The following is a 24862-nucleotide window of genomic DNA, read 5'->3' on the forward strand; positions in this document are numbered from 1 at the left end:
TTTGACTTTTGAGGCAAAGGCTGAGTGATTTTAGAGAAAAATCAGAATTTCACCGTCCAAGAGTGAAACAAATTTTACATCAAGTTATTTGTACACCGAAAAATAGCAATCATGTTCGATCACAGTAGATTAGGCCTGGAAAACAAATAGACCTATTCGTGTATTATATTTGCATTAGATGTAGCATCATAATGTGGCATTCACCAGTCTCTCCAACATTGCTCCGTTAGAGAGACTATGGATAATTCGACAACCCCGAAATATAATTTTAAGAAACACATGCACCACGATAGTCCTTGGTGACAGCCAATTTACACGTTGCATTCCGCTGTCTAAAAGAGTGGCCAAAATAAAAATCAGGCCGGATTTTTTGTGTTCAACAAGTTTAGTTTACTAGTAAATCTTGGCGACGAATCTGGTGGCGTGTAAACCAGCCTTTTAAACATACTTTTTCTCATCACGTCTCAGGTAAACAGTACACAGACCTCGGACAGAATTTGTTCCTTTTTGCCCTATTTAAACCTATAATTCTGCAGTTTTTCACAATTTTGTAAGAGAATTTGCACTCATTCAATATCCACGACGGTCAAAGCACGCGCTTCCTTTGCACAACAAATTATAGTATTGAATTATAAAACGTTTTCTGTTAGAAAAATCTGGTCTTATGTGATATGCAGGGTAATAATTTTGGGCTTTTAATGAAAACGATAAAAAAAATTCCTTAAGTCACTTTTCGGCCAGCCGGACGGGTTCTCACTTTTGACAGGCACCAAATTTGCAGTGCGATTAATAGAGTTACCATTTACGCTTCAACATGATAGAGAAATTGTTATGTTTAGGTTTTATTTCCCTTTATTCATTAAACTGTGTAAGATTTTGTAATGTGTAATCTTTAAAAGCGAGTGATATTTACGCGCGGCGTTTTGAGTATTCCTGCATGCGATGTTTATGTTTGACTGGAAACAAGCACCGATGAAAATTGCGAGAGGGACTACTAACAATCAATAAAATAAGTTTAATTCGGTGAAACATGTACAGAGACAATAATTTTCATTCACGAAGAGAAGTATTGAGAGTAAAGTGTCTCAGAAAATCATGAGTCAGGCAAGCATAAGCTTATTTATGTTTTAAGCCGGCTGCCCGGTGTTCGCTCTTTTTCAAGATGAACTCGAGGCAAGAAAATCGCTCAGAGCTCTCTGTTTACGGCCAAAATCATAAGTAATTAATCTTCTGAACCCTTTCTTTGAATTTGCAGGTCAAAAAATGTCTAAAGGCTTTTTAAACCTGATACTATTGTAGGCTAGATCATTGCTCGTGTTTTAACTTAAGCCGCATAAACCATACGCTTGACTTCAGGAAACCGAAAAAAAAACACATCAAAAACAATAATGGCTCAGGCTTACCAGTCGAGATGTTGCTTCTGAAGGTCATCAAGTGTTCCAGAATCGCTTGAGACTTTTCAACCCTCTTACGCCTCAAGCAAGGGCAAGTGAGTAAGCTCATTTTTGAAAAGGATGCCATCCGAAATCGGATTTCCAATGACTTTGACAAGCGGTGCATTTGTCAACAAAAAGTGCAATATACAAACCAACGAATTACAGAACAATCTTGATAGCAGCTGTATTTCATTTTGTACACAAAGTAGAAAAAGACAGTTTAAAACATCACAAGATGACACAAAACTCTCTCAGCTCCAGCTATCAGCAAGCAAGTTTCCAGACGCTGCAGAAATTTTCCGCATAAACTCACCTGTCAAATTTTGACCAATCAGAACATAAAAATTGGACGTAGAGCGTGATCAATTTTAAAAGTGCGGCTCATGAAACACGACTTATTTCATATGCATTTTAAAAAAACTGAACTTGAGCCTGCCATCATTTGAAATGTAGCAACTTGTCAGCGGATACCTTCAAAATATTACTCGAACTCAGAGGGTCGATACCTGAGCCCGCGATACGGTCAGGCGATACCGGTCAGCAGAAACACTCTTTTGACAGCTGTCAATTAATCAAAACATGGATGTACAATATAAGGTTGCAGGCTCCCAAACTGGCTAGAAAGTGTGAGATTAAACATTAGTATGCCTGTGGTGCGGACGGACGGAAGGTCGGGTGGTCGGTGTACGGTCACGTGATTGCCGAATTTTCTCAGATGGATAGTTTACCAAATTTTCTTACCCATGGTGCTCCGCTGCGCGCGTGCTTCGCGCGAGAGCTCTGCTATTATTTTGTCACACTATATTAATTTGTTGTGCTAGTGAGGGTCCATGCAAATGACAAAATATTGTTTTCTGATACTTGGAAATGATACCAGTTTCTTCTTCTTTTTTTCCATATTTTTCATTTTTATGTTATGTTATTTTGTTATTACAAATTTTTTTCACTAATATTTTTTCCAAAAAAATCAATGTAATTTTTTCATGTTCCATAATGTTTTATGTTCCCTTTTTTCTTTGTTTTTTGTTTTTGTTTTTTGTTTTTTGTTTATTTTTCGGGAGGGGATACATTTTCCTTGAAGCTACCAATTTTTGAGGTTTTTTTAAAAAATAAAAACTTGACAAAAATATGTTTCAAAATGGTTTTCTATAAAGATCATCATCGTATGATTACTCCAAACAGCAACATTTTTCAAAGACAGTACAATATCGATCCAATGCCACACAACTTGTTTTGAAACCGAGAACGCAGAATAATTAAAAACAGCGTAAGAACTATGAAAGAATGGCTAAAACCGTTGACCGGTCGATACAAATATGGCGCTTCCTCCACATGTTTCTTTGTAAAATGACAACTTTTGCTTTGAGTTACCTTTCAAGCTTGTAAATCCAGCATCTTTTCTCCACAGCACCGTACACTTGAAAGTTCAACTCTTTGAGCATTCAGCCTCGTGGTTCGTTGCAGAACTCAGCGAAAAAAACGGCCAGACCCAAGAAAAATCCCCAAAATATAACCAAAGCTGAAGGATCTTCGTGTCCCGTCACCATCATTAAAGTTCACGTGCCGTTAAGGTTCATAATATATCGAAAATTTGACTAAAATTGACCAAACAAACAGCATACATGTCGCCCATGTTGTTCTCGTCTGTGATCCAGTCTCCACAGGTCACCCAAGACTAATGGAGATGCCCGCTGACAATTTTTTTGCCTCCGTCCGATTACCAGTTAAAGGGTTTTTAAAGCCATAAACCAAAAGAACCGCGCTTCAGATATTTTATTCCTCGTTGTATAAGCCATAAACCAAAACAAAAGAGCACGCGGTCAATCGCTACTGAAAAACCTGCTCTTAATGACAATAAATATAATATTTGTCTTTCTATAAGCCATAAAACGAAGCAAGTGCAGTGCATTAATATTCCTCCTTCTATAAGCATATTCCTCACTGTATATCGATCACCGACATGAAGATCTAAGTTGTGAAGAGATAGGTGATTGAGTGACCAGACGGACGAAACCCTCGGCATAGTAATTTTTAGGGAGTTATTATAACTCCAAAAATGGAGTAAAAATTTTAGGTACAGGATAATCCCTTTTTGGGGGTTACTTTAACTCCTAATTTAACTCGTGAAAAGTTTTACTCCTGAAAAAGAGTTCTTTTTACAACCAGTTTGTAGTTAAAATAACTCCGAAAATGGGGTTATTTTTACTCCTCACATGGGTTGTTTTTACTCTTTTTGGAGTTACTTTAACTCTGAAAGTGGAGTAAAAATTTTAGGTGCAGGATAACTCCTTTTTTGGGGTTATTTTAACTCCTCAATATCTGGGGTCATTTTTACTCCTGAAAAAGAGTTCTTTAAACTCCTTTTTGAGTTAAAATAAATCCCCAAAGAATAACTCCATTGTAAGGAGTTGAATTAACCCCACTAAAGAAGTTATTATAACTCCTTAAAAATTACTGTGTGGGACCAGGCTGCTCAGGGTAAATAGTAAAAAGATAACTCAGTAGCCAAGCAAACTAAACAATGACTAAAGTAGAGAAACTGCTTTAAGTACTTGTATTCATACGCAAGCAAACAAATGAAACTAAGAGGATGGCCTAACACGAACTCAACCACATACCAACCCAACACTCTCGGTAAATCACATAATAAATGACTTGGGCGGCAATCATAACACTCCCGAAAACCACACATAATACTTCCACACTTAACGTGGGCGAAACCTCGTCAAATTTCTCCATAAAACTCTTGCCCCCTCTCCACATAAATCGCCACATGGAACTTTTCTCCAATCACACAGTCGATTTATTCAAGATCCGGGATGTAAACCAGCGGTTGAAAAGGAGACATAGAACCCCCGCCTTCAAACCAATTTTTAACTAAGTCTTTGGCCTGGTCAGAAATTAGCGGCCATTTCCATCTCGCCGAATAGATTTCATCCCTAGAACCCACTTTTTGAGGCCAAAGACTTGTTACTGCCAACAACAAAGCGCGCAATATCCAATCTTTCCGTCTCAGGCCCGAGATCAGTCTTTCACCCGTGTAGCCCGAAACGAGACGAAATACGAGAAGATATTGGACGCAGCAGACATTCCCAGTCGTGAGAATTGTTCCTTCATAAGGCTTAATGATGCCCTCCGGAAAACTTTGCTCAATGCAGCCAAAAAAAACTCTAAGACAACCCACTACGAGAGCCGAGTTCAGTCTAATAAGCGCGTTCATTTCAAACTGACATACAGAGAGAATTATGGGAACTTATGTGGTAGGTTAATAGCCAGTGAGAAACTCATCCAAGTCCATCTACTGCAGCCTATTCAGTACATATTCGGTAGAAATTAAATAAATAAAAAGTAACTATGAAAAAAAAATCATGCTCCTCTACAAAATTAAGACTAAATCAGAAGGTATAAGCGAATCTTTGTTTAAACTTTTTGCCTCATTAACGTAAGCTTAACACTAGTGATGACGCCAATATAAAAACTCTGAATATTGAAAGGGCATAACAGTTTAAGTTATCTCTGAAAATTGAGTCCAATACATCGAATGGTTTCGGAGAAATTCTCTTCTAAAAACACGAAATTTTACAGAGAACGTATGGCTCATTAACTTTTTTGCCACACAGCAATCAGCTCTTTCAGTTTTTGCATTTAATTTATATATTCGGCAACGACTTCTACGAGTTAAGTGGTATGCTAATGAGGAAAAACGTAAACAATGACGTCAGCAAACATTCCCCTATATGAGAGAGATTTCCATAGCCATGTCTTTGCAAATCCAGTCAGATATACTATATATTTTACATTTCAGTACAGCAGATGTAAAACCATTTTTATGGAAATGCTGTGAATAAACCATGATGATGATGATTATTATTTTTGTTGTTGTTGTTTTGGGCCGTTACCTTAATTACCTTTACTATTATTATTATTTTCAATAGTAGTCCTACGCCTATCAAAAAGACGAGTAAATTTAAAACTACATTAGTGATTTAACCTAGTAACTGAACACTCCGAGGTAATTTGACTTCAGTATTAGAATGGAGATCTTTCTAGACACTAATAAACTTAAACCAATCTGCCAAAAGAATTCAAAAATACAACTGTGTAACGAATAGAACACTAAACAACTACTTTAAATTGCCAGTAGACACGCCTCTAAAGTGCCTTTGTCACATATGGTATAACAATGAAAGAAGCAGAAATTGACTACTGATTCCTGATATTTTTCAGGTGACTATAAAACAAATTTCAACTGCACACGACTGGTCGTAAACTAAGCTACGAAACGTACACTGTAATTTTCAGGCTACAAAAAGCTTCAACTTATTTATAAACAGCATATAATTTTCTCTTCGGGACAAACTGTTCCTATTCTTGGGAGAAACGCTCCGCTTCGTAATCCCGGTGTTACAAATTAGAAACTGACTCCAACTGAACTTCAGATAATTAGGAACTGCTTCACTGCATTCTTCATCGTACCTATACAATAACAACAACAACAAAAACAGGAAAACGCAACGTTAGCAAACTAGCAGAAGAAAAGGATAGTGATTTCAGCTAGCGAAAAAACATTTTGACAACTGACTTCTGAGAGTGCGCTCGATTGATAGTATTCCAGAGGTTTTGTTACAAACCTCTTCTCTACCGTAATTTTTGGACCATTTAAAGTTTATATAGATCATAATACTTTATTTCAATCATTTTTGTAGATATTGCAATCTACAATACAATGAAAGCTAAAACAAGTGATTTCTAGCGAGTTTATTCCATTTATTCCTATTTGGGACGCGGAATACGGTGAATCGAACACGCCTTAAATCTGTTAGAGCAAACGGGTCACATTTAAAGTGCTTACTTCAACCGACGATTAGACTTACTATGGATTAAAGAAACTCGCATACCATAAATCCTCTATTCGGCCTCCCTCTCTAATAAGCTCCCTTTTTCAGGGAAAGAAAGTTATTAAACCCCCTCTGTCATTCAAGCTCTATCTCCCAATTCTTATATGATAGACGTATAATAGGTGTATTAATTTATCACGACTATAACACTTCATGTGGACTGATCATCCAATATGATTTTTCCCGAGCTGGAAGTTCGGATTTAATTTTGATCTTCGGTTTGATGACCTCCAATTTCATGTGCCTGAACTTTTTCACTTAGCGTTCTAGTTCTTTATGGAGAAATGATTCCAAAATCTTCGCTTAATAAAACAGGCCCCTCTCTCAAACGTTCTTTAAATGAATAAAGCCCCGGAAAGCTTAATAGATAAAATAAACCATATTTGGAGACCGTTCCTAAGCGACCAGAAATTTGATCTTAGCATTTTGGGTCGTCACTTACCTCAAGTTCGAAGTAAGATCCAATAGAACGATCTCAAACAGGGACACCGACACATTAAAATGTGAAGAAATCATGAGATTTGAAAATAATTTTGTAGTTTAACTGCCAAACAAACTACCAAAGTCAAACTTTTTTGTTGCTGTCAAACTGTGATAGGCATATTGAGTAGTATAGGGCGCACAGAATTAACCGCTTTTTCGGGTAGGAATTTCATTAACTTGGGCAGGAATAAATTAACGCCAATGACGTCATAACCTTTTGTCTTGATCTCATGAATAAAATGCGCAGGAATCTCATTAACTTGCGATGGAATCTCATTAAGTATATCCAGTTTGACGGGTTTATCAATGATGTCATGTTCTATTTTTATCTTGTGGCGGTGATGGTTGGTATAACCGGTTTGACAGGTTTTAGGTATTTTCGGAAGATGATGTCATATGTATTCCGGGGTACTATGATGTCATAGTTGTTTTGATTGGTTGACCGGAATTAGAAAGACGCTCATTGGCTGTCTCGTTTGACGAAGCATTCTGGCTGGTTGCCGTATTTTTATGACTCTGTAATTAATGACATTCAAAACAAGCTTTGTTTGTAAAAGTAATAAAATTTGTTTATGACTAAATTGTGAGTCAGTGTGTGTTTGTCTCTGTCTTAGTTAAGATGGGGCTTTCTCTGTCTTTGCTTCGGATCGACTTTTCTCTGTATCGCGCACAAGCCAAAACATTGAAAGTGTCTTCAAGTGAAATGGAAATGCTTTAACAAAAATTTAAAGATCTGCCGGGTTCGGGTCTAGAAAAGTTGAAAAAACTCCACTCTGAGGTCTTTTCAAAAGTAAACTGGGGACGATTGGTGGTATTTTTGAACTTCGCGGATCAGCTGGGATTAACTGAGGAGAAATGGGAACTACTATTTCATCTTCTTGTTCCTACTCTCACCCAGATTCCACAGTAGCTATATAAAGGAGCACCAGGGAGAGAGAAGTCATTACATCTTTTACCGTTTAGGTAAACACTAGTGATGGGTTGCTGTCCGCCATCATCCACTTTTGGTTTTGAACACATTTTCAATCGCATACGTTGTGTATTAGCTTGCTGCGGTGGTAAAGTGGTTGTACAAAACTCGGAATTTTGTGATGGAGAAAAAACTAGCCAGCATCTACCTCGACCCAAGTCAACCCGCAAGTTTCGGTGGTTTAGATGCCGTTTACAGAGCAGTCAAAGAGAAAGGAAAGAACAAGATATCGCGTAAACAAGTTCGAGATTGCTTGAGTCAGTAGGATGTTTATACTCTTCACAAACCCGCGCGAAGACGCTACAAGAGAAGCCGAGTCATCGTTCCTGGAATAGATGCCCAGTTTCAAGCGGATTTGGTCGATCTTCAAAATCTCAGTCGCTACAACAAGGGCTATAAATACTTACTGACTTGTATAGATATCTTCAGCACGTTTGCCTGGGTGCTGCCTTTGAAGTCAAAAAAAGGTCAAGACCTGGTCAAAGCCTTTAAAAAGATCCTTTCTACTGGTCGCAAACCCAGCAAACTGCAAACAGATCAAGGAACAGAGTTTCTTAATCGAGTGTTTCAGGCTTATCTGCGTGACAACAACATTGACTTTTTTACTGTAAACTCTGGGTTCAAGGCCTCAGTAGTTGAGCGCTTTAACAGAACATTTAAAAATAAGATGTACAAATATTTCACAGCTAAAAACACTCTCCCCTTTATCAATGTACTACCCCAACTAGTATCCTCTTACAATAACACTTACCACCGAAGTGTTAAAATGAAGCCGAGTGAGGTGACTAAAGCGAATGAAACTAAAGTGTGGGATACTTTGTATGGTAATGACGTTGAAAAGCGTGTGCGGTTTAAATTTCAAGTGGGAGATCGTGTTAGGATCAGCAAAGTGAAGCGAATGTTTGAAAAATCTTACCTGCCTAATTTCACGGAAGAAATGTTTACTGTATACAAACGAATGGCGCGTCAAGTACCCGTTTACAAACTAAAGGATGATGCAGGTGAAATCTTAGATGGAACGTTTTATGAACCCGAATTACAGAAAATAATTAAGAACGATGATGTGTACCGCGTTGAAAAGATTTTGCGCAAGCGAAAGCGTAAAGGAATAGTTGAATACTCTGTAAAATGGAAAGGGTACCCAGACAAGTTTAATAGCTGGATAGCAGAAAGTAATATCTCAAAGTTGTGACATTTTGTGTGAAGCCAATAAAAGGGTTATTTTAACTGAAAACAAATTTTGTTGTGTATGGTTATAAATTAAGAACGCCAGGAATAAATGTTCATTTGAACACACGATACGATGGAGGTAACACAGTTTTACCTGCATCTTCCAAGCAATAGCAGCCTCGATAAGTTTCCCAACAACACATTAACGGAGTACCATGTTGGTTTACCTCAAACCGTTAGCTTGACGGGGGACTGGGAAATAGCGTTAACAGAAATTCATTATCCTCACAGCTGGAATAATGTCCAAGGAAATTTTGGTAATCGATTCTTCCTTCGGAACCAAGAATTGTCCGGAGTATGGGAGGCCCTAATTATACCACCGGGTCATTATTCTTCCATTGAAGATATTTTACCAAAGATGAAAGGGCTGATCGAGAATGGAAAGCGTTTCAATAAAGATGTAACATTTTCCTACGATACGTTCACTAGAAAGGTGACTGTTCACCTACAAAATAACGTAGAACTTTTCTTTGGTAACATTGGATACCTGCTGGGATTTTCACCAGAAGAAATTATTTCTAATACCTCTACCGCTGAAAGACAAGTGGATTTGGAGTATGGCTTTCACGACCTTTTCATTTACTGTGATCTTATTCAGTCACAATATGTTGGAGATGCATTGGTGCCCTTGCTTCGAATTGTTCCTGTAGAAGGAAAGGTCGGGGAGCGAGTCAGTAAATCATTTTTGCGCCCCCAATATTTACCTGTCAGCAGAAAGCAATTTGAAACCGTCGAAGTCGATATAAAGACAGACACAGGGGAGTATGTACCATTTGAGTTTGGGAGAGTGCAGTTAACACTTCATTTTCGTCAAAGTGCACCTTAGTACTTTTAAGATGAAAAAACTCCACACTCCAAATCACAAGTTGTACGAACAGTACTATGTTAATCAAGCCAAACAAAAAGGTGGGAGTTTACCAGCGTTTCACGGTGCTCGATTTCAGCGGGGTTATTGACTAGGGTCCATATTCAGAGGCCTATTTCGCTGGGCGATGCCTCACCTTCAACAGGGTGCTAAGGTGATTGGAAAAAAGGCTTTACAAACAGGAGTCAATGTTGTCCAAGATGTTCTTGATGGAGATAAAATTAAAACAGCAGTCCACAAGCGCACGAAACAAACCCTCGGTCTACCTTCCCAGAATTCATTGCAGGGACAATCAGGAGCTGGCAAAAAATCTATAAAAAGAAAAGCCAAAGGAACCAAAATCAGTCCGCCTCCAGCCAAGAAGGCAAAAACATCTTCGCAGCAAAAGAAGCCCAAAGATAAATTTTTTTTCTGGAAGTAACTGTGGCCTTTGTGCATCACGAGTCTCAGGAATGTACGAAATCAGAGTTGGATCTCTTTACGATTCCTGCAACACAAACCTCTATCACCAAAGGGCAATGGATCGAGTACCACCCCATCAGTAACATCACGGACAGTGGTCCGATCGAATTTTATGTTTCGGGAACCGGAGATGAGTATTTGGACTTGGCACGTACTCTGTTATTTGTGAAAGCCAAGATCACAAAAGCAAATGGAACCGCCATAGATGCCGATACACAAGTAGGTCCCGTGAACCTGTTTTTACATTCCCTTTTTTCGCAAGTGGACGTTTCCTTGAACGAGCGATTGATCTCTCCATCCACCAATACCTACCCTTATCGCGCCATGATCGAAACCTTGCTAAACTACGGAGAAGAAGCAAAAACAAGTCAACTTTCTATGGCCATGTTTTACAAAGATACCCCTGGAAAAATGGATGTTGCCAACCCTGTGGCTGCAGACGATTCCGCAAACAAAGGGTTAAAGGTTCGCTATGGTTTCACTAAAGAAAGTCATATTGTGGATATGATGGGGCCCATTCATAGCGACATTTTCTCTCAAGACCGGTTGATGCTAAATGGAGTGAATTTAAGAATCACACTGAACCGAGCCAAGAACTCGTTTTGTCTGATGTCATCAGCAGCCGCTCCAACTTTCAAGGTGGTAATCACGGAAGCCATCTTGTTCGATCGTTCGCAAGGTGAAATTGGCCTCTTCTATTATACTTGGCCATGTTGCTGCACTAAAACACTCCAGCGCCAAGTACCCGGTTCGCCGAATAGATTGTAAAGTGCTGTCTATTCCAAGAGGGTTTAGCAGTTTTAACCCCGACAACATCTTTTTGGGTCATATCCCAAAACGAATCGTGCTGGTCTTAGTGGATACTCAGGCATATAATGGAACTTACAGTACCAACCCGTTCAACTTCAAACACCACAATCTAACTCAAGTGGGTGTCTATGTGGAAGGAGAGCAAATTCCTCGGAAATCCCTGTTATTGAATTTTGACGAAGCTGGAGGTCAAAATGTAATAGCGGGCTATCAAAGTCTGTTCTCAGGTACTGGAAAGCTATCCCAAGATGTGGGTAATCAGATCAGTAGAAGTAATTATGGCTCTGGTTACACAGCATTCTGCTTTGACTTGTCCCCAGACCACTGCTCAGGTGACCATTTTGAGCTAATAAAGCAAGGTAACCTGCGCGCCGAGCTTCATTTCAAGGAACCACTGGCCAATACGGTTAACCTTATCGCGTGCGCTGAATTCCAAAACGTGATTGAAATTGACAAGAACCGCAACGTGTTGTTCGACTACACAAACTAAAAATGGACACTACTCAACTGACCCTTATTTTGAGAAAGGATAAATTTACACGAGGTGTGTTTCAAGGCGTGTATCCCTCAGACCTGCTTCCTGCAAGTGTTTCACATTACCCAGCCCTGTTTATCGCCAATGTGGATACGAGTGACAAGCCAGGTTCGCATTGGGTGGCGTTTTATTTCACCAAGGAGCAAGAGGGAGAATTTTTCGATTCTTACGGATCACCACCCAGCAAATACTCAGGAACATTTACTACCTTTTTAAACAACAATTCTAACCAGCCGACTTTTAATACTGTGACATTACAAAGCATCTATTCAAAAGTCTGCGGACATTACTGTTTGTATTTTGCTTTATATCGTAGTCGGCAAATAAGTATGAGTACTATTGTCTATCGTTTCTCTAAAAACACAAGTAAAAATGATAGTCTTGTAAAACGATTTATTGAAAAACATTTTCCTATAAGTTTTCCGAAATATCGTACTGATGTAAACATGCAAAGAGCAAAAGAACAACACTAAGTTCAGTAAACAGACACCATGTAATTTCTTTTCAACACATTTTATTGAATGAGCAAAATAAAGTTTTGTGTTTCACTATAAAAAAGTCTCTTGTCATGATTTATCATCGTAACCATCGAACAGCCTGAGGGCGAAGACTCTCGACTCTGCGCCTCTGCTTTTTGACAGAAGATAACGTCACAGGTGGGGTGGGTAGCCAACGCGAAGGACTCTCTGGGGTCTCCTCTCTCACTCTTGCATTAAACTCTCTTATGGCACTCTGACGTTGGGGATTACGAACCAAGTTTTCGGGGACATTCATTCGCGCCAGGCCCCTCGCAAACACGGACCACCCCACTGGCTCAAATCCTTTTCGGTGAAGCAATGTGTCGTTGACTAGGTCGACCACACGAGAACCTGGGATTGGTTTGTTTTCATACAACAGCTCTCCTTTATTATTCCAATGCAACACATCCTGGTGTTTTTTAATTTTATCCAACAACTGTCTAGCCCAAGCTTTGTAAATTTGGGGTACACTTTTCATGACCTCCTGCTCTACTGCTGTTGGAAGAGAATTATCTGGAGAAGCTTCCTCTGTAGATTCCGCGTTCTCAGCTGGTTTGGGGGTTTCTGTTGTTTTAGGGGTCGTTAACCTCACATGGAGAGGCTGGCCTTTCCGCTGATCGTAATAAGTCAAGTACCGTTGCAACACCTGATTGTAAAGCTTCGCCTTTTCCTCATCATCAAGCTGTTTACTTTCTAAAATATCCCCCATTTGGCTATCCAGATTTTTCAGAGTTTGTGTTACAGGTGGTGTTAATATCTGCTGGCGTTGCTGCAATCGTTCCAGAGTGTTTTCAGGAACGAGAACCATGCGTCTTGTATGATTCATCTTAAGTAAGAAGCGAGCTCAACACTCGAAGAACAGGAGGTAGCAAAACACTTAAAAAGTTTCCTCCGTGTTGTACCAAGATTTGCTTTTTCTTGTTTAGCGGGGTACTCTTTTCAGCTAGAGCTGTCAAGGCTTTCTTGTGCTTAAGAAGTTTTCTCTTTGCCGGTTTACTGACAGGGACTGTTTCTTTAACTCAACTGATATCAGTCACTACGATGAGGCTTTTTTATACCTTTCTGAGATAGGCGAGCTAAGTCTCCCCAGGGAAAATGCTTGTGCGCAACCGGAAGTCAGTAGGCGTTTCCGGTTTGAGGTCGCATAACAGGTAGCCATAAGATTCCAACAGGTGTTTGACAAACTGACTTTTTCCACAACAAGTGGGGCATGCTACAATAGCAGGAAAGGGGTGTTTCCACCTTGGTTCCATGTTGACAACTGACTGGTTCAACTGCGTTTGCTCTTATTTATAGAGAAATGGTCTTTGGTGGAGTATCTTTATCATATACACGAACCATGGTGGTATTTTGTAATTTAGCAAACTGGAGCCAATATTTTCTCTCTAAGTAAGACAGCTCGTGTACCTGAGCCAAATGGTTTGCTTATCGAACTAAAAATTTTGACCCACAGCCGGGAACAGGACAATGCTTGCATTTTAGTTTTTTCATGTTAACGGTACGAAAGCAGACTTTAAACTGAACAAATCTATTTGGACACGAATTTATCCTTTATTTTCGAGGGCACAACGGGCACCAAGGGCATAAAGGGCAGAAATTGAGTGTTTTTTTTTCCTCAGGCACACGCGAGAAGGTCGGGTGGGGACGTTGTGCGTGAGAAGGCACTCTCGCCTGAAGTCAGAGAATTACAAGAAACGCGTTTTTTTTTATAAATTGTTTTGTTTATGAATCACACACGTTACAATTTTTTGATACTCATTTTTTTAAATACAGCAATCAATTTACAACACAATTTTATATATCTAGAGGCATAGTGGTAACTCCATCCTCCAACACTTTTCTTTTCGGGTAAAAGTAGGAAAACCCATCTCAAACTTGTTCATAAGTATACATGCTATTATTGACTACCCGAAAACCTTTATTTAATCCTGCACTACTCTGTTTGGTGAACAGAACATTAAGATATTTTTCTTTGTCAATGTCGTTTGTTTTCTTGTTAACCCCTTTACAACTGAACTTATCATAGGCCCCAAAGCAATAGTAGGTCTTGCTACTTAGACCAATTATTCCTGCCCCTGACCACTCTTCCTTAAATAAACCTGGTGTTCTCTTCTCATAAGCTCTGTGTTCTGGAGTGTCGGTTCGTGGAAACCAATTGGCCTTGTCTGCTTCAAATTCCTCTCTTAATTCTGATTTTACTAAACTTTCTACCGATTGCCCTGCGATCGCGATATAGGCAGAGTCGGTGTCCATTTCACAATACTGAAAATCGCTACGATCAGGATACTTATCCATGAAATCAAAATAAAACTGAAGCATTCTAAGTTTAGCGTATTGATAAACGAAAAAACCTATCTGCATGGGAAGGTTTAACTTGATTTTTTTCTTGCAAGATTGCACTTCAAAGGTATTTTCTTCAATCTGGTCAATCTGTCTAAAGAAGGGTTTGTTTATTAAGCGGGACGCTTTAGTTTCTTCACAAAACTGGACTTCTCGGTGGCGTTCTTGATCGGTTATCGTCTTTCCATAACTCGAGTTCCCCACGTATGAAAAAAGACGACATTGATATGAGTTTTTTTGTACCTTAAAACGTTTTTCTTCCTCCGTTCCGTCAATAGGACAACAACTTACCAATTTCATAGTATCTGCAATGATGGCTTTGTTTGGGTCTACATCTCCAGCCCGTCTAGCCTCCGATACAGCTTCTCCAAAGGGTTGGAAACAAGGAACGGGTGTATACTCCACTACTTGATAAATATGAGTCACTTCCAGACCATGCTCCAAGTACCACTTAATGAGTGGGGAAGCCAATAAGACCTTCTCACCAAAATAGCTACCAACGAGACTTCTTCGAGGTTGTGACATGATGTTCTCTTCCTCAGCAAAGGTCTGCATGTGCTGACCAATATCTTCTCTTGAAATTTCTATGTTTTTGAAAATGGGGCTCATTTCTGTAAACTTGGGTTTTAGTGCATCAGGTACTCGAACGTCACACTCGACAACACCAAAGAGGGACTCGTTTCTAATAGCACTTAAGATCTGGTCTTGTGTCAGAGTTTTGTGATGATCAAGAAGGCGGTTAAACTTGGAGTTAAGAAACTGCTGAACTTGAGGGTTGGTTTTCTTAATTCGACACCACTGGCACTCCCACATCCACGAGATTGTAGCCTTGATCTCTGATATACTTTGAATTTGCTGTAGTTTCTTCCCTGAGCTCAGCCATTGGTTTCTTTCTTTTTGCATTAATTTCTTTTCCTTTAGTTAGGTAGCAGTTATGCCCATGCCACCAGCAGCCATGGAACTGAAAGACTGTTTGCGAAGGACCGTGAAAACCATCCACTGGGAGCCTTCTTTCACCAATGCGTTTTTCTGTATTGTTCATTTGGTGGCCTATAAAAATTCCTCCTTCATGTGCCTTCCACTCTAACCACTCGGTGGCCACATTGGTGGAGCTTTCTTTTTTGAAGTTGGTTTCTTCGCGTCGTCTCGTAAAAGATCCTGCGGGCATGTTTTGCATGATGGCCCAGAGATAGAGCGCGTTGGCGTCATATCCTACTATTTTCTGGCACATTTTTGGTTCTTTGCCTTGATCTGTTATCTCTCTCTCTCTGATTTTGGTTTTTCCCGCCTCGTGATATCGATGAAATATTATACTAGGGCTTCCTACCATATTTTTCTTAAAGAGATAGTACAGGTCTTTGTTTTTTTCGTCAAACAGAGAGAAGAAGATGCCAGATTACAGGGTGGTAAAGAGGTACGTCAAGGTAACACCGGGAATAGAAATACCTTGTCTTAACATGTCGATCTTTTTATCTTTCCAGAACGCGCACATTTTTTCCAGGACCTCACAGAAGGGTTGGACATCTAGGTTGTTGTACCAGATGAGAAAATCTTTAAATGTCTGCATGTTGTTGTCAGACCACACTTGCTGGCAGTACTGGTAGTCTTCTTCAGAAATGTTTTCGTTTTTCAGTGTAGAGAAGAAGGCTTCGTGAGGAGGAAGAGAAGGGTGGTCTAACTTGTTTTCAAGAGAATCCAGCCATTCGTATGGGAAGACCCCTTGGTTTGAGGACACTCGTAGGCCTTCAGAAATTTGTCGTAGCTTTGTCGAGGAAGCGAAGATGTGGGGTATTTAGGCACATGAAATTGTGGTTACGCTTGATAGTAAACTGAACGCCTTCATTCTGGACCAGGACAGGAAACAGAAATTCTTTGACGGCATTCAAGTCATATTTACCAGAATTGAATCCCAGGACAGGAAGTTCTTGCAGATATTCTTGGAAACGATCTCTCAGTTTCTTTAAAGGGTGTACTTTTTTCTCCTTAGGTTCTGGGCTGTTGTCCTCTGGTCTGTGATATTCACACTTGTGATCATTTTCACTCTGATCCTCGTGTTCGCGATCTAAAGCCCTGTAAAACGAGGCACCTTGTTCTTCTACGTCATCGTCAATAAAGGCACGATCCTCTTCGGTTTCAGACTCGATTTCTTCTTCCTCGTCATCTGCGTCCATGAGATCTTCTCCTTCATCATCGCTATCTTCTTGGACGCTAACGTCTGTACCACTCTCTCCGCTCTGTTGTTCTGAATTTTGCTGTAAGTCTTGCAGCTTTTTGTCAATGGCTTCAAAAAGAAAGTTAAACTCTTTTCTTAACAGGTCATAACTCTTTTCACTTATTTTTACGAGGTGTTCTAACATCTCTTTGACGAGCTGTATAGAGTCCCCATCTGACACAAAGCACTTGGGTTGGTCGTAGTCTGGAACGTTGGAGCAGACACTCACGCTGAGGGGTATATGTTTAGAATTCCACGTCAGTTTTCCTGTATCGTTAAGGTCTATCTCGGGTGTAAACATACACTCAAAGTCAAAGGTAGCTCTGTAGGGGAAAAACTTGACATGCTCAGGAACAGTCAACCCTTCATCTTCGAGCAGCTGAAAAATGGTGGGTGGAGTCTTGTAAGCACCTCCTGGAAACTGGTAAGTTACTTTCGCTTCTCAGGTTCGCTCGTGACGATTTCACATACCAACATGTTTCCACAATGTTCCACATCGCGAGCAGCTGTAGGACTTAGCATACTTCTTTAAATCTTTAATATAGGAAAAGTGATTCTGGTACAGGTTGAGGTAAAGAGTACTTGGGTAGTGGCAAAGGGAGCGGTGAATCAATTGTGCAGCAATGTCTGGTACTGTATTTTCTTCTTCGGTATTGTTTTCATCTCCCTCCTCTCCATCGGGCTTGGTGGGTTCGAGGGAATAAACCGAAATGTTCACTTCAAAGAGGTGTTCCAGATCAGGAAGTTCTTTCAGCTTCACACCAAAAAACTTCTTTTTCTCAGGGAAAAATTCTCTACATCGCTCATAGTAATGCTGTGCATCCCGCTCCAGATTTTTAGTGTGGCAGCCGTTATGGAGAGCCAAGGCACGGAAGAAGCACATATTACCGCTGTAGATTTTACCGGTCCGGTAGTTGCGATCCAAGGCATCAATACCGCGATTTTCCTTTTACCTAACATTTGTGTAGGATTAACTCTCTGAACAAAAGTTTTGTTCCATCAAGTCTAGAATATGTTGTGCTTAGCCTCTGTACAAAGGCAAAGACTTGTTCGAACATACTCTAGCCTCTATTGTTTTAACATCCCACCGCTAAAATTTGCAGACGACTAATCCAATTGTTCCACTCCACTGCCTTCACCTCAAATTTGCATACGGTGCAGCTTTCAAACAAAAGACTTGTTCAAACATGCCATAGCCTCTATTGTGTTGCAAGAAGCGAGTAAAAAGTTACCTACGAATAATCTTGACACAAAATATAATTTTATCTTACTGAAATACAACAGAAAAGTTCACTGCTTCCTACCTGTTTCCTCGTCCCTTGGACGTTTCTTACTTAAAAAGGGGTGGTATGAGCCGTCTTTTGATGTGCTTGAAATGGCGCCATATTGTGGAATACGTCTCCGCAAGTAGTACATTTGTATTCCCGTTGAGCTGCTCGGCGCTCGTGAACTTGTTTTTCGTGCCGTAATAAATGCGATTTTCGTCTGAATTTCTTGTCACACTTAGGACGGTCGTGCTGTTTCTCGTTGATGTGTATCTGTTGATGTTGTTTTAAATTATCTGCTCGAGTGAATACTTTTTTGCAAGTGGGACATTCATGTCGCGTCTTTTTAGCGGGAGGAGATATGTCTACATCATCCTGTAAAATAAACGTAAATCGTATAAATGCCTGACAAACTATGTGTTTAAATAAGAAAAGTGAGTAAAGTAATTACGAAAACACCTACCTGCGCGGATCGTTTTCTCCCAGCTCCACTCTGTACTTGGTTCGGAGAAGGCTGAGAAGAAAGATGTGATGAGACTCAAAGTACTTAAACTGCGTTTTTACGTGTCAACAAGGACAAACTTTACCGAACACTTACCGTTTTAAATTCTTTCTCCCAATCATTCCATGGCTGCAACACTTCAGCAGGAATATTGGAATCTTGCAAAGGTGTATTGGAAGGCTGGACCTAGAATGAAACTACGTGTTACTAAAAGAATCTAGCCTCGAATGACATTCAAACGTTAATAACGTACCTCTTCTGGACATGTTAAGGTCATCATTCGGTCCACCGCTTCAGAAATCTGTTCGCGTGGTATCTCGTTGTGCCAGATGAAATTTTCAAACTCTTCCAAAGTGATGAACTGGTTGAAAGCCATGACTACTCGCACTCAGCTTACTCACAATGTGTGAACGATGCGCTTGGCAGTGAGCAGGCTTTTATGCCGTTCAAACAATAAAAAATACGGCAGCCAACCAGAATGCTTCGTCAAACGAGACAGCCAATGAGCGTCTTTCTAATTCCGGTCAACCAATCAAAACAACTATGACATCATGGTACCCCGGAATACCTATGACATCACCTTACGAAAATAACTAAAACCTGTCAAACCGGTTATACCAACCATGACCGCCACAAGATAAAAATAGAACATGACCTCATTGATAAACCCGTCAAACTGGATATACTTAATGAGATTCCACCGCAAGTTAATGAGATTCCTGCGCATTTTATTCATGAGATCAAGACAAAAGGTTATGACGTCATTGGCGTTAATTTATTCCTGCCCAAGTTAATGAAATTCCTGCCAAAAAAAGGGGTTAATTCTGTGCGCCCTATACTACTATATTGACGTTATAAGTGGCACCGCTTAAGTTGGTTCGTTGCTCTATAAGTGACAAAAATAATTGCTAGTTAAAATGACGTGTTTAAAAGCAGGGATTATGATCCCAGGTTTAAATGTACCCCAAAATACCTTGCTATTTAATCGATGCCTCCAAACTCAAGCGTTACGTCATCACCAATGAGAACAAACGGCGCCCAGTACTTCACTGCGCTAAAGCGGTCAGATTCTCTCATGGATTTCATGGCTTTATTCAGGGCCTCACTGGCACTTCTTCTATGAACTAAGTGTTGGTAGAAAACTTTCATGAACTCCATAGTAGCTTCGTCGTCGATCGCCCACAGGGACACCAGAACAGAACGAGCACCAGCACCCAAAAAAGCCCGTGCGATGCCGACCACACCCTCAGATTTTACTTCTCCTCGAGCACTATGACAACAGCTAAGTACAACAAGTCTTGCCCTAATCTGCGCCTTTAAAACATCTTGCATAGTTAAGAGATAGTCCTCCCTGGCTGGAGTCACAGATGATGAACGTGTTGGGTTAGGGGCCAACGCAATTTCTCCTGTTTCCATTTTACCGTGAGCAGCAATGTGCACCAAAGCAACCGATGAGATACGTCTCAAAACTTCATCTTTTGTTGCCTGCTTTCCAACGAGAGGTACAGTTTGAAGTATTTCCCCAATCATCTGCACTTCTTTTTCTGCCCACTCTAACTGCTCTAGCGTCATTCCTTCATAAACTACCTCCTGTACCCACGGATCGCCGACCAGAAGAGCGCCAGTCTTGCTGTGCCAATCTGCTGGACAATTTTGGATTAATCGAAGACTTGAAAGTGTGGGGAGGAGACGAATTCTGAAAGTTTGACACAGGTACTTTGATTTCAAGTCCATGAAAGCAGCATAAGGGGCCAAAAACAGAGGTCCTTGTGGAACGACCACAACCTCATCGCCCTGGAGTAAGTCTCTTATAGGGTCTATAACAACATTGTAAAATGTTTGTAACGACTTTGTCTCACAACATGAAGGATGAGACTTTAACTTAAAGGATCTTTCTTCTGCTAACTCTTTATCGTTTAGGTTTCCCAACAAGCGATCTTCACAATTAACATCAGCTCTCACACCTATTTCTATATGTGTAGTTTCCAAAAGAGTCTGAAAATAGGTTGTGACGGATATATCAATCAGAGTTCTTCTAGTTTTGATTTCTTTTCCTTTCTGGCTCACCCAGAGAACTATTCCTCCCTCGTTGATACCTATGAAAACTGTATTTGATGGTAAGTAACTAAGAAAGTCACTTGGTCTTGCAGAAAGTGTTCCTATTTCTGGGCGTAGCCCTTTAAGGCCATACTTAAACTCCAGAAGATCATTTAAAGCTTGCGCACGTCCTTCATCAGCAGTTAACAGCGCCTGGATGACTTTACCTTCCTTAAACTCCAGCCTCCATAACCTCAAATTAATATGATGATACTTATTCCCGAGGTTAATCTTCCATTCGTCATTAGATATGAGATTTCTCCTGATGTGGTCGAAAGCAATAACACTCTTCTTATAATACTGAATAGCTTTCTGGAAATCTCCGAGACAATGATAGGCGTTGCCAAGATAACAGTACGCTCTTCCTTCTCCAACCCTGTCTCCCACTTCTTTCGAAAATTTCAGGTGTCGTTCATTGTACTCTATGGCTTTCCGGAAATCTCCAAGACTCCCATAGGCATTGCCAAGATTACCGTACGCTCCTCCTTCTCCTGCCCTGTCTCCCACTTCTTTCGCAATTTTGAGGTTTCGTTCATGGTACTCTATGGCTTTCTGAAAGTCTCCAAGATTTCCAAAGGCAAGGCCAAGATTACAGTACGCTACTCCTTCTCCTGCCCTGTCTCCCACTTCTTTCGAAATTTTGAGGTCTCGTTCATGGTACTCTATGGCTTTCTGAAAATCTCCAAGATTTTTAAAGGCGTTGCCAAGATTACCGTACGCTCTTCCTTCTCCTGCCCTGTCTCCTACTTCTTTCGAAATTTTGAGGTCTCGTTCATGGTACTCTATGGCTTTCTGAAAATCTCCAAGACTGTGATAGGCGTTGCCAAGATTACAGTGCGCTCTTCCTTCTCCTGCCCTGTTTCCCACTTCTTTCGAAATTTTGAGGTGTCGTTCATGGTACTCTATGGCTCTCTGGAAACCTCCAAGATTTCGAAAGGCGTTGCCAAGATTACAGTACGCTTTTCCTTCTCCTGCCCTGTCTCCCACTTCTTTCGAAATTTTGAGATCTCGTTCATGGTACTCTATGGCTTTCCGGAAATCTCCAAGACGGTAAAAGGCGTTGCCAAGATTACAGTACGCTCTTCCCTCTCCTGCCCTGTCTCCTACTTCTTCCGAAATTTTGAGGTGTCGTTCATGGTACTCTATGGCTTTCTGGAAATCTCCAAGACTGTGATAGGCGTTGCCAAGATTACCGTACGCTCCTCCTTCTCCTGCCCTGTTTCCCACTTCTTTCGAAATTTTGAGGTGTCGTTCATGGTACTCTATGGCTTTCTGAAAATGTCCAAGACTATGATAGGCATTGCCAAGCTTACAGTACGCTTTTCCTGTTCCTGCCCTGTCTCCCACTTCTTTCGAAATTTTAAGTTCTCGTTCATGATACTCTATGGCTCTCTGGAAACCTCCAAGATTTCTAAAGGCGTTGCCAAGATTACCGTAGGCTCCTCCTTCGCCTGCCCTGTCTCCTATCTCTTTCGAAATTTTGAGGTGTCGTTCATGGTACTCTATGGCTTTCTGGAAATCTCCGAGACTGTGATAGGCGTTGCCAAGATTACCGTAGGCTTTTCCTTCTCCTGCCCTGTCTCCCACTTCTGTCGAAATTTTGAGGTCTCGTTCATGGTACTCTATGGCTTTCTGAAAATCTCCAAGACTGTGATAGGCGTTGCCAAGATTACAATACGCTCTTCCTTCTCCTGCCCTGTCTCCCACTTCTTTACAAATTTTGAGATCTCGTATATGGTACTCTATGGCTTTCTGAAAATCTCCAAGACTGTCATAGGCGTTGCCAAGATTACAGTACGCTTTTCCTTCTCCTGCCCTGTTTCCCACTTCTTTCGAAATTTTGAGGTGTCGTTCATGGTACTCTATGGCTTTCTGAAAATGTCCAAGACTATGATAGGCGTTGCCAAGATTACAGTACGCTTTTCCATTTCCTGCCCTGTCTCCCACTTCTTTCGAAATTTTAAGTTCTCGTTCATGATACTCTATGGCTCTCTGGAAACCTCCAAGATTTCTAAAGGCGTTGCCAAGATTACCGTAGGCTCCTCCTTCGCCTGCCCTGTCTCCTACCTCTTTCGAAATTTTGAGGTGTCGTTCATGGTACTCTATGGCTTTCTGGAAATCTCCGAGACTGTGATAGGCGTTGCCAAGATTACAGTACGCTTTTCCTTCTCCTGCCCTGTCTCCCACTTCTTTCGAAATTTTGAGGTATCGTTCATGGTACTCTATGGCTCTCTGGAAATCTCCAAGACTGTGATAGGCGTTGCCAAGATTACAGTACGCTTTTCCTTCTCTTGCCCTGTCTCCCACTTCTTTCGAAATTTTGAGATCTCGTTCATGGTACTCTATGGCTTTCCGGAAATCTCCAAGACTGTAATTGGCGCTGCCAAGATTACAGTAGGCTCTTCCTTCTCTTGCGCTATCTGTCACTTCTCTTGATATTTTGGGGTCTTGTTCATGGTGGTCTATAGCGTTCTGGAAATCTTTGGCGTCGCTAATATGATTTTTCCCTTTTGCTTCCTCTCTCCTCTTTCCAACTTCATTGGCAATCCTGTTGGTGTTTTCAAGATTACAATTCGCCTCTGTTTGTCCTTTCTCAGCCATTCCAATAACAAATTGCAGATAAAATCTACCGCTTTTCAAGAAGATAGTTGTGGCTGTGACATTTTTTGCTGGCTTTGCTATTTCAGCTCTTCTGCAAAAAAGTATACTAGATATGTTGTGATTTCATTTTTTCGTTGATACTATATTTCCCTTTATGTGCGGCAACGTGCGATAACGGAGACTAAGAGTAGAATTAAAACCTAGCATAATAGCTTACTTAGAATTCGCTCCGATATTATTTGATTTTTTCTATTGCAGTTGCATTTGGTTTGCCACAAATAGTGAGCCTTCTACGTGTCTTTTGGCGTTGTGTAATATGACTTGATGGTTTGGGGTGTTCTTGAAAAAAAAGGAAAAGACATTCTTTTTGGTAAGAATGATCGAAATTAAAAACGATAAACAGATTTACCATTGTTTAAACATGGTATATATAAGTTATCTATGTACTCACTGTACACTTATCTACCTTTGAGGGTCTCCCAGGGGTTTGGGGGGACAAGCGAACATTGGCAAAACATCAAAGGGAACAAGGGAACATGAGCTTATTTTTAGGGAACAGGGGAACATAACTGTACAAATTAGACGACGAAAACATTTTGATATAAGAAATAAATATATGTTATTCACCGGCTGGGAGGTCCGGTCTGCGATTAACAGAAATGACGAAGAAAAACCAGCAATACGTTGGTCCTTTGAAATGGGAGTCGGGGGCGAAAGTGAGAAGATGTTGTTTGATTTAATTTTTGGAGTTAGATAAGGATTTGGAATCGCAGATCGGTGTAGCCAGCTAAACATAGCGAGATTCAGAGTGACGATCAGTGTGAAAGACTTTCAAGTCACAGCGAACTGTCCAAAGGGCAGAGTATTTGAGATTGATTCCCAACAACAGTGGAATGCAGCGATTACCAAAGTGATAACGAAGGAGTGGGAGTTAAAAGGTAGGTTTCCCAAATCTGGCTTATATTTGAATATATTTAACGCTAGAATAAGCTTTTTATTAATGATCATTCATTAACCATGTTCATCTTATTGTTGGGCCACAGCTTCTTGAGGTGTCCAAAACGAAGAGTCTTTTGACGCTGATTTGCGAGAACGTCTTCTCGGAGGTGAGAGCTAATCATACGATATGCCATTGCAACTCCAGTTTGACTTTCGATAGCAGGGCCCTAAAGGAGCACGCCCTAAGTTCCTCGGAGTTTATATTGATCAGCACCTTACGTGGAAAACTGGATAAATGTTTAGGACAAAATTCTGCTACCACACAAATGCCAAGTCTCACTACCCAAGAGTAAAATCTGATTTAAGGTATTCAGAACTATCCAAGATGTCCCCGCCCTCATCAGCACAGTTAACCAAGTCCCAAGTGCAGCAAATCAGAGACTGGCGAATAAAGCATGGTCAAAGTGTTGCACAAAAAACAGTGAGGAACATGAGTACAAAAGACAACCCAGGTACTCTGCCGATAAATCTCTATTTAACAGAGCAGCCTACAAGTCAGCCATTTGATTTCGGTAGGATTGGAGAGGTCCAAGGAGAAAAGACAGAAACAATAGTTATTGCAAGAAGGGAGAGGGGACGAAAGGAGGGGTCAAGTGATCTTGTCCAGTCGTCTGGTGACATTGTCTATCTTGCCTCAGA

General features: G+C 40.6%; 1 protein-coding gene across 1 annotated transcript in view; it reads right to left on the bottom strand.

Moving 5' to 3' along the window:
• The window catches only part of LOC140922494 (uncharacterized), a 69548-nt gene that overhangs the window by 19827 nt on the left and 24859 nt on the right, over positions 1–24862 (bottom strand). The window contains exon 3 of the mRNA XM_073372472.1: positions 20911–23003. Coding sequence (XP_073228573.1) covers positions 20911–23003 — 2093 coding nt within the window. The remainder of the gene's footprint in view (positions 1–20910; positions 23004–24862) is intronic.

Source organism: Porites lutea, chromosome 13, assembly GCF_958299795.1.
Source record: "Porites lutea chromosome 13, jaPorLute2.1, whole genome shotgun sequence".
Taxonomy (NCBI): domain Eukaryota; kingdom Metazoa; phylum Cnidaria; class Anthozoa; order Scleractinia; family Poritidae; genus Porites; species Porites lutea.